This window comes from Passer domesticus, chromosome 7 (assembly GCF_036417665.1).
Source record: "Passer domesticus isolate bPasDom1 chromosome 7, bPasDom1.hap1, whole genome shotgun sequence".
In the NCBI taxonomy this organism is placed as follows: domain Eukaryota; kingdom Metazoa; phylum Chordata; class Aves; order Passeriformes; family Passeridae; genus Passer; species Passer domesticus.
The window spans coordinates 42,121,579-42,138,172 of record NC_087480.1 but is presented as its reverse complement, the minus strand read 5'-3'; the positions used below and the strand labels follow the sequence as shown (position 1 = coordinate 42,138,172).

Here is a 16,594-nt window from a genome sequence, read left to right as displayed (position 1 = left end):
TCCTTGCCTAGAAAGCAGATGTTTACTGGAGTCTTGTTTTCCTCAGTGATATGCATAAATTGTAAAAGAGGAAACATAAGCAGATTAGTTGAGGGCAAACAATCCATAAAACATCAATTGTCCATGTCCTCAAGAAGTATCTGTAAATGCCATGGAATGTAATGCATTGTTATGTCTTTTAATGCATTGTAAGTGTGCCTTATGTCTTCATTTTATTGTAAGTGTGCAAATTCAGAGTGCAGGCATTACATTTTGAACTGACGTTCTAGTGTTCTATAAAAATAATGGAATTTTATGAATATAATAAAGGATGCCAATATTCTTTCTGACTTACAGGCAACCTGTTTCATTTGCATATCTGTCATTCACAGTCTGAACCCTGAGATCTTTTCATTGTTTTTCCTCATCAATTTATCTGTAAAGAGTATGTATGAAGATGTTTTGTCTTTCTGCAGCTATTGTGAATATCTCATTATTCCTGAAATACATACGAACAAGGAAAAGGGTTATTAAGAAATTTCTGAACTTAGTTTGACCCATTTGATGAGATCATGGTAATGAACCATACTGTTTGTTATGAAGCAGGTAATTTCTAAGGTTACAATGAAATCTCCTTTGTTTGCCTTAGTGTATGGAGGAGGAGCACGGAGTGACTGGAAAATGAAAAAGAAAAAATAATTTAATGATTTGTGAATGCACTTTTCTTGAAATATGCTTTGTGCTTTTAATTAAAAAGTGACACTAATAGCTGTCTCATGCAACCTGTCTTAGTTTAGAAATGACGCTACCCTTCCATGTGTGTTTATCATTGTTTCATGTGATGACATTTCATGTTTTAATGGTTGTAGCTGAAGCTTCAGCTGAACTTCATCCCTACAATAACAGTATGTTATCTCAAAGATGTAAGTGCATAGCATTAGAATGGGGGGAAAGTGTTCAATTTATAGAAACAAAACAATTAGATTATCAACTTTGTGAGCCTGCTTCAGTGGGTAATTTTATCATGCTTTCTGCAACAGAATCAAGATTGTTTCAATAAAATCATTGCACTGGAAAATAGTCAGGGAGGCTCAGAGAGTCAATGCTTCTGTGAGTTTGTAAGGGATTTGACAGTTCCTGAATCAGCCAAAAACAATGATCACATCTAACATGGCAATCCCTTTTTCCTTCACATTAAACCTATCTAGCTGTCATTACCTCTTCTCTGAGATTTTTAGTTTCTGAACCATTCACTCCTTATTGTTATTCAACTTATCTATGTCTTTTCTGACATGTGGTACTCAGAACTGAAAGCAGCATTTTCTGTCACTGTAAGAAGCTCATGTCATTTCACAATGGTTGGTAAACCATGTGCAGCCTGATTTTGAGACTTTTCCCCCATCTCCTTCAGTGTTTGCATGATTTTGCCAGTGCGTGACAGTGTTTTAGGCTGCTAGCCAGAGCTGTGTGCCTAAAGACCCTAAGCTGTGCTTCTGACAGGTCTAACAAGCAGAATACTTTCTGGTTAAGGTGAACCACATGATATGCTGGAAGGGCCGTACAGCACTGACAGCTTCCCAGCTGGCACGGTGCTGAATGCAATTCTGTGTGCTGTGTCTGAGTGGCTTAGGGCAGCACCTCATGTAGCCAGTAGAAAAAGTAATTCCATTTCAATCAGAGGAGGACTTTTTACATAGCTTATTTTTGTAAGCACAGAGGGATGTAAATATGATTCACTGACCAGGCCAACAGCAAAAAATTACTGCACTAACAAACAACGTGGTGGGGAGGCAGGGGAGAAGCAAACATTGTCACAAAAGTGATTTAATCATTACTTTCCTTTTTTTGTTTGTTTTTTCCTTTTGCCATTGCTAACGTTTGATCAGATGTTGGACTGCTTTCGAGTTAATTGTGTTTTTTTCTACACCATGTAGAATTTACTTGTGTGATGAAGACTACTAGAGCACTCCTGTATCTTAGCATTAGTTAACTTTGAGACAAAGACTTTGTTTCACACAGCACAGTTGTTACAAAAGAGCAATACCCATAGAAATGCAACCAAGTTTAAAATTTGGTCTCTTTGTTTACCTTAAATATTAATGACCCACCTCTGAACTTGAGCAGTCCTCCTGCACAGGTTTCAGAGCATGTGCATATATCCGAGTGCTTCATAATTATTAGAGGTTTCTTCACTCCAAATCATAACTTGGAGCAGGCCCTGTGTTACAGAGTGAATTGCTTAATGTGCAGCTTTTGTTTTTGTGCTGTTATGGCTAATTATGTGTAGTAGTAATATAATTGAAGGTTGTATTGCAGTTTCAGAATGGAAATAGTTCAGTCATTCATTCATGAACTATTTTAAGTTTCTTTCTTGCTGCCTTAAATACAAAAGATATTGCAGCATAGTCAGCTTTTCTTTATAGTATATAGGCAAATTATTTCCTCTAAATTCACCTGGAGTGAAAATGTTTAGCAACAAGTCTGACCAACATACCAATATAGTATCATCTCACCAAAACAAATTCTTTGTTGGTAGCAGAAGACAGGTCCTTTGTCAGACAGAAAGACTGACAGCCTTGCTTCTGAATCTTGAATTCACAAAGTTCAGATTGCTTAACTTTAGTCAGTCTTTCTTACTTTAAAATCAAACACAAACATAATCACACCAATTTTCCATTACTCCTGTTTGCTAGTGCTATTTTCCACTTTTAGATCTCATCTGTTCCACACAGGCAGTTTTCACTTGAGCAAGATGGATATACTTGGAGAAAAATGCTGCAGGGTGGCTGGCTAAGATGCTGAATCAGACTGACCAGCTGCAAAAGACCACAAACTAACATTTTTTTCCTCCCTACTCAATTGTGTCAAGTGGTAACATACTGAGACTGATACACCAAATGTTTTCCTGTACTCCAGCAGTTACTGGCATCAAAATTATCAGATTAGCATCAGAACCACAAAACACTGGTTTAGCAGAATAACATTGATGAGAACAAGAAATATATGTTAACTAAATGCATATATGTAAAATGGATTAATGTTTTCTGGCAGCAGAAAGGCAGCTCTCAAGATTGAAACATATGTTGTGCTAAGTGTCTAAAAAAAATTAATCCATTTACGTTCCAATCTATTTATGGTCCAGTACATCAGACAAAAGCCAAAGAAATATCCATGTATTGGGAGTGCAGAGCATACTCAGAAAGACGTACTGTGACTGTTGTTTCATTACAAAAATACAGACAGGCTCAAATACTGTTTGTGATGCCCTACTCCCCCAGTCAGGGGGATGATCAGGTGGCCCAGCATAATCAGGAGCATACCAGAGGAAAGGCAGCACAGGGGACTTGGTCTCTGTCATACATGGAAACACCCTCTGCTACAGCTTTATCTAATTACAAGATAATTTCAAGACCTCAAAGCCCTTCCAAGTCACTGCCTCCAGTGCTCCATTGTTGCAGGAAACATACTGTAATTTATTCTACCAGTTAATAAACTGTAAAGTATCTGTAAAGCATCAGTGTGTTTTGTGACAAGCAGAAAGTGTCCAACAACCTCACTTCCCTAAAGCCTAGATATCATCATCTAATTTCCAGCTGCAATTTCCCAGTAGCCAGTTAACACCATTTGTTACTGTGCCAGTGTTGACCATTAGGATGGCAGGAGGCTTAGCTCCTTGCTGTATTTGTACAAGAAGGTGATGCCTTCTATCATCAGTTTGCTAGACTAAACAAGGCAAATTTTCCTAGTCTTCACTTTTTAATTAGACTCAACTTCTCTGATCATCTTAGTAACCTTTCCTGCATTCATTCTGGGCTCATAATCCCAAGAGTTGAGTGATCAGGCTTACACAAGTATTCTACACAAAGTAGAGCTGTGTCTTCTATAATGTTATGGATAATTTCGGATTTTTTCTTTGTTCTGTATAAAGCCAAGTATTGCTTGTGATTAAAGACTAAAAGGCACTAACATTCTATATTTAATGAAGGGGTTTTTTTAAGTGGCTGTCATGCCAACTTCATTTCAGATGGCTGCAATAAGCATGCTTTCTAATCAGTACACATTTCAGAATTATCATATTCTTTCTAGCCCAGCTGGTTTTCATCTCAGAATACAAAAACTGGTTAATGCTTACCTCAAAAGTACAGTTGATGTAGTTCTCCAATAACTGTTTTCCTTCCTTTTCTTCACTGTTAATCGTTTTAGAAGGTGTTGGCCAAAATTGTCAAACCAGAGATTTGTTTGGCCATTAAATAAAACACTCTGGTTCTCAAGGTGCCTACTAGTTATAGCACCCCGAACACTCTCCATTCCTGTCAGGAAAAAAAAAAAAATTATTTTACTTACAGCTGTGGATTTAATCATAATTAAGTTTGACAATTTTGTCCACTGAATTTAGCATTGTTAATACGAGGAGGTTTTTCCCAGGTCTTGATTTATACTCATCTCTAACGTGCAAAAAAGATGTGCATTTCTCTCAGCGGAAACTGAACCTCCAGTAACCCTGAAAGGTTTACAACTGCAAATGCTTCAGTTCCATCAGGTCTGCCAACAACAGCCAACCTCCGACGTCATGCCATGGTTGTCGGGTCACGCTAACCTGCCTGAAACCAGCTCCACTTCCATTGCAGATAAACATCTGCTGCTGTCCATTACATTGATTAACATGTATGTGCCATTCATTCATACTTCTGCTCATGGTTCATTTTAACTAAGCATGTAATGTGCTATTACTCTGCTGCTGTATACACTCTGTATACATTTCTGTTCTTCCTTGAAAGACTGTGAATGCTTCGGGCACTCCAACCGGTGCAGTTACATCGAGCTGCTCAATACGGTCATTTGCGTGAGCTGTAAGCACAACACTAGAGGTCAGCACTGCGAGTTATGCAGGCTGGGCTACTTCAGAAATGCTTCTGCAGAGCTGGACGATGAAAATGTGTGCATAGGTCAGTCCCGGGATAACTGCGCCTTTTCTTCTGTGCCTTTTCAGCTCCTGGCAGCTGCTAGGGACCACTGCTGCTTACTTGCACTGAAGCCAGAATGAGCTTTTTCAATGGATCAGAACATCTGTGTAGACTTCTCACCTCATTTCTATTGCCCTGGTAGCCCCAAGGAGGCATTTTGAATCTGTAAATGATAAAAAATCTCCCTGGCTATGGGTCCTGGTTAGACTTTCCCCAGAAACCCCTGAGACACTGGATGTGCTCTCCTTACACAGGAGGGAGCCACACTGGGGTCACACACGAAAATTAAGGAGTTGAGTCTTAAATACCTGGTCCCAATCTGACTTTTGCAATTACTAGTAGACTCTTGAATACTTGCCTGGATACCTACAAAGGTTGCCAGCTCCATCAAGAGAACAGAGAGACCTCTGTTAATCCCTTTTATTCACTAAATTTCACATGTTGTAGCTAATTCTGCTCCCAGACGCAGGGTTGTTAATGCACTGTTACCTCCCCTCTACTTAGAGGAGGAAACGATGCCCGTAAGGTTAAGAACAGAATTTGTCAAATCAGTGTGACACAGTGTCAATTTAGAAAAGGGATTCCTAGGTGAAAACAGTGCTTTAGAACAAGCATCTGTTATAAATATTCAAACTGCAGAATTAGAGAAAATATTAGAACATAATAAGAAAAGCATATTAGGAAAAAATTTAAGATCTTAGCACCCTAGAAGAATATGCATTGTTCTCATGTGACCAGACAGTATACAACAAAGTTAGGTGAAGCCTGAACATAGTCAATAAAGGAAGCTTTGCACAATGACCAGTAATTAACAGATAAAGACACTGTTTAACTTACTAAAGACACTGTTCCAATAACAAACAGAGATGGAGAATTTAATATCATGTTTCTTATAGACATAAGCACCAGTAGGACCTGTTCTGGATTTTCAATGTGATTTTTTTTTCTTTCCATCTTCCAGGAAGCAGAGAGTAGTTAGCAGATATTGTAAAATCAAAACATACTACAGGTGAATAAATTACATTTTAATACATTTATAATCCATTGCTGAGATTCAAGCCAGAAACTATTCAGATTGCTGTTATTTGTTTGAGTTTGTAACTTGGCAGATTTACATATTTATCTTGTGATAAACACCCAGATCCATCCATGCACTGCATTTCATGTGTCCTTCTTTTAACTTTGCTTGGCAATGCATTCAGGAAATGCATGATCTCCTTTGCCAGTAATTAGTCAGAGCTAATAAGAACTTTAGTAGGCAAGTCATGATTTTGTATGACTGTGCTGAGGATTAACACAATCAAATGTTCTTGGAAAAAAACTACTGTCCCACATATTTGTTTGATGTAAATGATAGACATCATTGGTGTGACATCAGGGCTGTATAATTTCAGCTGCCTAAATAGGCCTAATGAATACAACTCTAAATTGGTCTGTTTGGAATTTTTCATCAGCTCATTCAGTATGTTGTTTTCCCATATACACTGAAATGCTAAGACAGCAGCTGCAGCTACAGAAGACAAGGAAGTTAGCAAACAAAAAGCCAAAAATAAGTAATTTTAAAATTAATTTATAAGTGATATATTTAAAATGTCATGGGAAGACAACTGTGCACTTTAAAATTGCCAAGATACTAAGGAAATAAAATTTTAAATCTTTTATTTAGAAAAAAAAGGCAATGTGAAACATTTGCTGACTTTCCACCTTAATGCAAGCAGAATTCTCTTGTGCTCCCCTGAGAATTGCACCATGTAAAATAACTATAGGATCAAACCATGGTTTTCTACATGTTACGTAATTAATTTGAAATAAATAACATTCTTGCTGGACTAAGACAGTTTTCCAGATCACAGTTACCATACAAAATGTATGTTTCGAATGTATGTGTCCTAACTGATTTGCCAACTTTAGAGGTCTTTCCTACTTCTTGTGTAAAGTCAGTGAAATGAACAGACACCTAAAGCACTTTTCAGAAAACAGAGAAGTTTGTTCTTAAAGTGCTGTCTTGATCTGGGGCTCCTAAGATTTAATTGGGCAAAATGTGGAGTATTTTCACCTGTGAGAGAGCTGATGGATTCACCACCCTTCTAGGTCAAGCACAGTCTTGCTCTATTGGAAACGCTCATTTTTCTCTGAGTCTAAAAGCAGTGTTCTGTGGTTTAACTACAAGTGAAATGTTGGCATGAACATTTTAATAAGCAGATTTGCAGTGATATGTGCAAGTCTTATTCCCGTATGAAAGTCATTTTTTCAGGCTAATTCTTTCCTCTTCAGCCATATATGTAGAAAGGTAACAAATGTTTGGATAAGCTAGTTTAATGGCAGCTAACAGGGCTTTGGCTCTGATTTATCAAAACTGCTTCACAGTTTGATATATATGGAAATACATATGGTAAGTACATGGATAACAAATCTGTGAATCTTAGCTGATGCTAAATCAATGGAGAAAATGTAAAATGCTTAATTTTTAAGAATAAAGAATTCAAATACTGAAAAGATTTTTTACCAGTGAGCCAAATGCAATGTATTATACAGTGGGCTTAAATCTTAATTATTGACGCCCTTAATTTCTTTAGCAGCAAAATAGATTTTATTTCCTAAAATGAAATATCAAAAATTTGTGGATTTCTATGTTAACTGCAAAATCACCTCATATGGGCAACTGCAGTTTCAGAATAAATCAAAGTATTCTGAAGTTAAAAATTATTCATTCGGTATGAAAAATAATTTAACAGCTTGGAGAGTTTTTTATTTCTTGATAAAACCCGAGTGACTTTCAGTGAATGCACACACTGACAAGCAAGGATAGCATGGAAACCACCAGGTAGACCCAGAGTAATAAAACATGGCCTTTGCCTCACAGCATAAATACTGAACTGGTGATTGCTGTCACACTTCTAACAAAGCCACCCTTGCAGTCAGTCAGCCTTAAGCTTCGGCTAACACCAGAAGCCCTAATGACACGTGGTTAAGTTAACCCTGAGGTTTGTCCTGGAGCCACTGTCAGCCCCGACTAATAAGCAGCAAGCCTGCAAGCCTCAGCCCATTTCCTCACCTCCTTTCTTATTTATGCTCATTGTGTTTTGTTTGAAGCATCACACTGATAGAGTGAACCCCAGTGAACAGATTACCATTTCTGTTATCTTCCTATCCTTACAAATAGTTCCCAGATGAAGGTTAGGATGGAAATTCTTTCTTGGTTCAGATCTGCAGGGGCTTTTTCCCCCACCCTGGAACCTGTGTGTGGTTTGCTTATTAGGGTGATCTGGGAATGTTAGTTTAGTGTTATTTAGTGCCCTGTTGTTGCAAGGGCATTGGAGATACTCGCTGCCTCCCTGTGGCACACTGAAATTGTGACCTTTAAGATTTGTAATGTCTTAAGTATTTGGTAGGCCTTGGGAAGTGTTCCAAAAATTGTGGTTTGTATTGAACAATGACCCTGAATGTTCTGTAGGTTATATTACTGTGGTATCAATTGGGAAAGATGGAAGCTAGAATTAGTCTGTTGGGTGTTCTGATTGGATCGACTAATTTTGCAAAATGGCCTGGCTTAAAACTTTGTTTCTACTATTTACTTCCCCTTCAATAGCATGATATGGGCCTGGAACATCCTACATGTTTATGTGACAGAGTTCAGTAGGAAGGGTTTCACTGGTTCAGGGTCTTGTTCTCTGGAAAATATAACATCCAGTATCACATTTCCTTCACAAATATTTGTTTAAATCACTGTAACTTCATTATGTCTAACAAAGTTGTTTTTAACAAGAATTGGGCCCTGTTTTTCAATGAAATTCCAAGTTTTTGTCTTTCATGGTTTTCTATAAATACTCTTGAAGCAAATTTTACTTCCTGCATTCAGAATGTATCTCAAGTCTATGCCTGTTTACATAAGCATTTGATACATCTGATTAACATCAGAATTCCCAGCTTTTCAAAAGGCACTCACTTTGCTGTAATACTCAGCCTTGCACAGTATTTTTGGCATGTCAGTTTTGTGCTTCATTAATGAATGTTGCCAGCTAATTGACTCTATTATTATTATTGTGGAACCCTTTTGCCAAAGGTAACTATTCTTCTTCAGCATCCCAAATGTTCAAAGTGCCATCTGTAATTTATAGTTAATAAACAGTGAGACAAGAGATGACAAATGTCTTTCTGGTAATTTCTTTTCCTGTTAGTTTTTTTATTGGAGATATATACATATGTAACTTCCCAGTTCAACTCCATTTTTTCATTTATGGTACCACTAAGGTTTAACCTTATGCTAGGGAACAATTGCCAGATATAGTCATCAAAGCAGCACTGATTCACAAAAATATAAATCCAGACTCCCAGCATGTTGCCCCAAATCAGGAAAAAGCAGAGATCAGATGCTTCCAAAAGGAGTCTATGATCTCAGTTAACAGTGAAGTTACTCTGGGTCTACATGGGTCTACATAAAAATGAGATAACCCTTCATTTGAAAACAAAATATAAATAACCAATGTGAAGAACAGGAATGCCAAAAATGAGCTCTCTGAGCTCTTTGCCTTTGTTCAGCTGGCTGAAAGCTGAACACAGATATTGTAATCACATTAAAGAAAAGGGCTGTGAATGAACAGCACAGTAAGTGTTGTGGGAGGAAATGTGTTACCCTACTTATTCTTTAATTAGCTGAACACATGTGAAAAATATACAGCGGGGAATGAGCCTCACTGCATTTTCCATCTGCACGCTGGGAGATGAGAGAAATTAAAATGGCTGCATAAAGCCTGTTCTTAAGGGTTTTGCATTACATTAGTGCTCACCTCAAGCTTTTCATTGCAGAATATGCAAAAGGTTTATTAATGTCACTGATAAATCAATCTCATCAATTTAATGGCAAATATTCACTTAAATTATTATACTGCTCAAACCTATAAAGGAAGACTATCTTGGAAATAAGTAAAGTGCATTTATATAGCCCTGTAAAGACATCTAGCACTTCTGAAAATATTGAGTAATACAGATAAGCCTATTTTAATAAAGCAAAACATTTCACCCTGATGGCGCATGGATATATCCATACTATACAAAGCTTTTCTAATGTTCATTAAATTGTCAAAAATATTCTTGCCAAAGAGAATATGTTACAATCACTTACCCTCAAGACCGTGGTATCTTCTGCTTTAAATCTTTTCTGTTTACTTTTTCTCTATGCATCATAAAACATCTCTTCCTGAAATGACACATGCAAACAAATAAATGGACATGTAGTAATTATATTCACTACAGTAGATGTTCTTAATAGACAGTCTTCCTTTACCTTTAGCACTGGAAATGCACCCTTTATTGGTTTTGAATGAATTATCTCCACATGTAGACCTGAATCCAGTGTGTATGTGTTGTCTTGTTTCTGCAGACTGTTATTGTAACCCTTTTGGTTCAGTCCATGATCGCTGTAATGACAGAGGATTTTGTGAGTGTAAGGAGGGAACATCAGGGCCTAAATGTGATAAATGTCTGCCGGGATATATCTGGCACAGCTTGGGCTGTCAACGTAAGTAACTCTGAGAGTCGCCCCTCTCCTGCAGCTCCGCTGCCTCTCGTCCGTGTGCTGTCATGTGCCAATTCTTGGGAGCAGAGAAAGAGCAAAAGCTCTGGGCTGTAGCAGTGCCATAATGCACTCTCCCTTGGGAGACTCCCAGCTGAGGGCACTGACTGTGCCATCCAGTTAATTCAATGCACTCCCAGTGTCCTCTCTCTCTCCCACTAACACTCGGAGGAGCTCCTGCTGCCATAGGTAAATACTCGTCTTGGCAACTGTGAAGTAAGTTTTGTATACTAAAACATCAGTATATTACTTCCAAATTCAGAATTCCTACTAAAACAAAGAAGGTGATTTCTCTGCATGTTCACGTTTTTCTGTCCTAAACTTCAGCTTCTAAGTTAATTATGCTTTCATACCTTTAAACTATCCCTGGACAATAACTGCAAAACTCTGGCTTTGTACCTGTAATAATTAGTGAAAACTAGATGAAAGCTAATGGTTGGGAAAAAAATGGAAGTATACTTAACTTCCTTAAAAATAAGAGCTGAAATTTTCCTTAAATGGTGTTAGAACACATGTTGTTTCAATGCTTAGTGAGATATTTTGCTTCTCTTCTGGTTAATGGGTCTTGTAAACAAGTGAGTAGAAATATCACTTCAGTATATACAGATTTAGACTTTTACTGCAAATTTTGTTCATAGTAATTTCTTAAGATTTATTCTTTTAACACTTTTGATCATCTACTTCCAGAAACTCTGGAGAGTCCTCTCACATTTTTCTTCCATTTTCTCTCACTGCCTGCATTCTTAACCACACACACAATAAAGACAGATTTCTACAAGAGCTTGCTTTTGATTCTTAAGACTGAGAAACACGAGAAAATAATTACTGACACCAATTAGTAATTACTGAGACCAATTAGACAAATATTATAAAATTGGTCAATAGCCATACAAATGCTCTAAATACTCAAAACCAAATGCAAATCTTATATATTTTTTTTTAAAAGGCAATAATGCTAGAGATTACCACTGCCTAGCCAAGTGATGAGTACCTCTGAAGCAGAAAAGCTGGACTTGTGACAACACAACAAATTATATCGAGAAAGAAAATCAATAAATAATTTCAGGAAATATTGTGATAATTAACCAAATAGCATTAAAGAGAGTATATGAAAAGAAAATAAGCTTGCATTCTTTTGCATGGCAACACTGTTCAGTGCAGCCTGAGAAAACTGGACTTCCTCAGCTTCTATCAGCAAGCTCCTGTTTGTATTTGGCAGGGCATTTAAACCAAACCATACTTTTCACATGTGGTTGTTGACTGCGCTCATTTTCCAGATACTTCTACTTGAGTTATGATTCACAAAATTATTGGGCAGTTAGAATTGCAGCAGAAAGCAGGTGAAGTAATGTTTCAAGTTTCAAAGTTCTCTATTACCAATTCTTCACCAAATCAGATCCTAGTTACCTCCCAAACAACACACTCAGAAATAAGTGGTCTCCCTCTGTCTTGCACCCCGTATGCAGAAGAAGGTTGTTGCCACCCTGTACCTTATCCTAGATACTGGCAAAATAACCATTGGAATTTATGAAGCATTGGAAATACTGCAGTGACCCAAGCTACAAGGCAAAAAAGCGAAAACAGAAATCAGTATGGTTCTCTGCATAGAATTTGAATAAAGAAAACCTACCACTGTGTCCACCCAGTGGGTTTAAAAAAAGATATTAAGTACCTGAGGTACTGAACAAGTCTGGAGGACTGTTGAGCAAATTTTACAGTAATATATATACACCAGTTTGTCAAAGCAATTACTTATTAATTTCAGTACTTCCTATATTTTCGGGTTTGGACATTACATGACAAATAATGTTCTTTTAATGAGGAGTTTTTTGAGCCCAGCATATAATTAGCTTAATTTTAGCTGAATCAAGAGTATTGTAAAAGCTTTGGACAGTTTCTGGAAATGCAAGCTAGTGCTTTTATATTTGCTGACAAAAGTAATTGAGTTTCCCTCACTATGTTGTAATTTTCTGAACAAATCTCAGTCTGATTGTGTAACTGTCAGATATTCTCCAAGTTTGAACAAATTATCTGATCAATTTCAGAAGAAAAACAACTAGATGCGGTTGTCAGTTTTATGGAACAGACATCAAATTGTCGTGTTTTACCAACCACACACTGATTTAAATCTCATTTCAAGTCTTATCATGGAGGAACAGAATTCCAATTAATTTAATTTTGTACAGTGTCAGTTTTAGCTTTCTTATTTTCCCATTGAATTCTAAACAAATGACCAGGCAAGCAAGCAGACCCCAATATACAAGAAAAATAAGAACTCATTCTGTTGCCTTGGCAAAGCTCAAAAAGATTATTTGTCTGGACACATAGCATGTGGTTTTGATCTGTTTTTCCCTAAGCCTGTGCTGCACAGGAACATAGATATGCAAAGATGGATACACACACTCACTCAACAGACCAATATGCACTTGTTTACTTTTTGTTAGACATAGGCTATTGGCATTATTATGAAATTCTATTCTTATGGAGCTTTGTTGCTAAAAATCATTGACCTACTGCAAACAGAAGCTTGACTGTAAATAAACAATTTAAATCTATACCATAGCTAGTTTAATTACATGTATGATTCTATAAGTAAATGGAGTGTCATAATTCTATATATTAGTAAACCTATTAGAGAAAAAACAACACAAATACCAAGTTGTGTTTTCTAAGGCCCACAATGTATCATTTGATAAATTACAGTTTGGAGTCTACTTTGTACCACACAAAGTAGAAGTCACAGAAGCTATTATCCTCAGAACTATTTATTTAGGTACCTCACTCTTAGTGATTTAATCTAAACCCTTTGAGGATCCAGGCAGAGCGCTCCTTGCTTGGCGTCTCTGCGCACTCCGAGGTCAGATGCAATTTTAGACTTTGCCTCCCAGATAAAAAGCACTGTGATAGCAGCCGTTATCTTCTTGCATTCAGGGTTTGTGCTGCAGAGACGTAGCGGTCAGCGGGGTCTGGTTGGTACAGGAAGGTTTGCTGCCCTCAGAAGAAGAGGCACAATAGATGTGGCTGTGCCTGGCGCAGCTTCTGAGCCCTCCCCAGAACCCCTGCGGCCGCTGGCGTGGGCGTGCGGGAACGTGCTGGGCTCAGCGGGGTCTCCCTGCCACATACCCACAATGGATTTTCTCACCAGGATCAAAGCACAGGAATGAATTCAGAACAGAACAGTTTGGTCCTGAAATCCTTTTAGAACTCCTGGAACATGAGAAATTACATAGCATAGCATATATTTGATTTTTCTATTTTACGGAAACTGAACGATTTCCTTTAAAAAAGAACATTAAAACAGAACTACAAGCTCCAAGCCTGGCAAGAAATTTAACCTTCAACTACAGTTTATTTGGGCCAGTTTTTAACTGAACGTAGTGTTTTTTGGAAAAAGGAACCTGTATCAAAGGCAAAAACATTTAAACACGTACAAAATATTAAGTAGGAGCATTCATGTATTGCTCACAGTTTTGCGTCTTCTGTATTTCTTGGCCATGACATTTCAGGTGACTAAAGTCCACTGCATACATACAGCAGCATTTTAAAGTAACATCTTTTAATTTCACTCACAGAAGCATTGATTCCAAAACCAGCTGCATATTTATCCAATCAGGCAAAGAAAAGATCTTTTGCCAATATCAGTTTGGCAGCACAGCTCGAATTTTCATTAGGTATGTTCCTCATGGGGGGAAAGGTGAGGGAAGGTTCAATGATTAATAATATTCTCTATCTCCCTTCATATAAAAAGCAAGTAAACACATTGAACCCACAGCACTACAAAGGCCTAGAGTGAGTGAGAGTTACCAATGGTAGCTGGCACCCCATAGCAAATCAGTGTTTTAAATTATCTTGGTTCAATAGTGCTAATCTTAAACAATTAGCAAATGAGTTTTCAGCCAGATGCCTTATATCAAGGTCTGAACAATGTATCTCATTTTACCCTTTGTCATTCATTTAAACAGAAGCAAGCAAAGGATTGCACTCTTATCTTCAATGCTCAAATAGGACTCAGTGATTGTAGTCTTCCAGAATAAACCTGTATTACTCTCCAGCCTGTGAGATAATTCATATTCTGTCACAGCATGCATTTAACTTATTATACAATTATTTAAATATGAGCTTTTTAGGTGTGGATTTTTTCATGTGTTACAAATGTTAGAAGCTGGAGCATTTGATCAAAATCATCATGCAGATTGAGTTGCCAAAGAAAATCGAACTTGAAATTGTAAACTTGGAATGTAAGATTAACATTTGCTTTTGGAAGATTGGATTTACTGTTCAGCAAGAAAAGAGGAAAAGACACACACCATCTAATTATTTTAAAATCTTTTTTTCAAAAAACTACACCTTGCACTTCTTTCTGGACAGATTAAATGCATATAAATGCAATGGTCTCTCCAGTGAAGGTTAGTGATCTTCTACAGTTTGTACACAGATGTGTCCAATACCTACACATTGAACTTGTGCCTAGGGGACAAAAAAAAAATAAGAAGAAACAGAAATGCAGAATTCAGGGTGCCCTGCTTTCCTTTTTCCTTGTAACTGCCTGTGTGGGAGTCATAGAAGATCCACCTATCTATCTTTATATCTTTTTACCAATAGCAGTTTTAATGCTGTTAGCTGGTCAGGATACAGTAGGAATCCCCTCTGCACAGGTGCTGTACATACTTTCAGTTCTGCTGTGCTTTGGTGCCAAGGCTGGTACTGTAAGCACACTGCTACACTTGGAGCTGAAGGGAAGTAAAGAATTTCTTCAAAAGGATAAAGTTCTGCTGGGGCTGAGCATTGTTGTCCTCAGGGAACAGTCATCTGTCCCTTATCTTTATACAGAACATACTGCTTTCAAAATACCTATTTTACATGGTTGTTATGCAGACTAAAGAAATTGTGCGTGTGTATAGGGGGGTTTAGATGCAAGAGGAACAGACTCTCCTTCAAATGGCTGCAAATTTAAATCCGGAATAATTATCTTTACATTAATCCAGAATCCAACTTCTGCAACTCTCAGCAAAGTATGGTTTACAGATGTAAGACAAGCAAGGCAAGAATACAAATAAAATTACAGCATTATCAGACCTGATCCTCAGATGATGCAAAACACTAGTTCTGCTTGCCTCAGGGGAAGTGTGCTGGTGACTTACAGGTGTAATGCCATCCTGATATCCTTTCAAAACCAGGGTCTTTTAAACCTGAGAAACAACAATGCAAATGTGCTTATTAATGCATTCCTTCCAAAATACACAGCCCACAGAATACTCATACAGATACTAGGATACATAGAAAGTTGTTCACCAAAGTATGAATATCATGGAATGTTATTATTTTTTAATGAGATGCTATATTTGAAGGAGAAAAGGAAGGTTGATCTCTCTCTGGGGAGAATATATTTTAGTCAGAGTAAACATGTCAGAACACAAACACTGTATATGAACAGAAATGATTAAGTGAGGCACCTCTCCTCTATGAAGAGCACAGAGGAGATGAAAACATAAGATGCTCTGAGAGAGTTACACAGATCTGCATAATTCCTGCAGCATGTCTAGGTTGGAGACCATGCCTTAATTTTCTTCTTTTAGCACTGCTGCCTACAGCAGTGTGTGGCATATTGTGGAAATGGAAGAACCTGTAGAAGCAATAGGCTAGAGGGGTACTGGGGAGAGCTCAAGGACCTAATGTCAGTATCTCTGTGCTGGAAGGCCTCTGTGAACAGGATGGGGTTGTGAATTAGGTAATACCTGTGTGTGGAGAAGCCAAAGAATATAACAGGCAAATAAAATCAAGCAGAGAGTGAGGCTCAAAAGAGGGGACTAGTTTGCATAGTTACCATGTTATTGAGAGGCACCAGGCTCCTGACAGACTGCAGCTCTTCAGGAGATTTACTCTGGTAACCTGGATCAGGAATTGCTTTTTCCAAAGCAAAAAGAAATGGTTCAGTACCAACATTTATACACCTGACCTTTAACAGAACAATTTTTCCCCAGCAAGGTGAGGGATTGGATTGGAGCAAAGAGGTTGTTCTCCTCTTGATCTTGCCCAAGTGTCAGCTTCAAAGCTGCTATTTCATGGCTGTCCAAACTGC

The 16,594-nt window shown here is 37.7% G+C and overlaps 1 protein-coding gene across 9 annotated transcripts in view; it reads left to right on the top strand.

Moving 5' to 3' along the window:
• NTNG1 (netrin G1) overlaps window positions 1–16,594 on the top strand; it is a 147,689-nt gene that overhangs the window by 111,986 nt on the left and 19,109 nt on the right. For 3 of the 9 annotated variants that reach the window (XM_064428042.1, XM_064428032.1, XM_064428035.1), the window contains 2 exons: window positions 4,758–4,925; window positions 10,324–10,461. The exons of 3 other annotated variants lie outside the window; for them this stretch is intronic. In XM_064428042.1, coding sequence (XP_064284112.1) covers window positions 4,758–4,925; window positions 10,324–10,461 — 306 coding nt within the window. The remainder of the gene's footprint in view (window positions 1–4,757; window positions 4,926–10,323; window positions 10,462–16,594) is intronic. 3 more of the 9 variants (XM_064428038.1, XM_064428036.1, XM_064428037.1) reach the window with 2 other exon arrangements.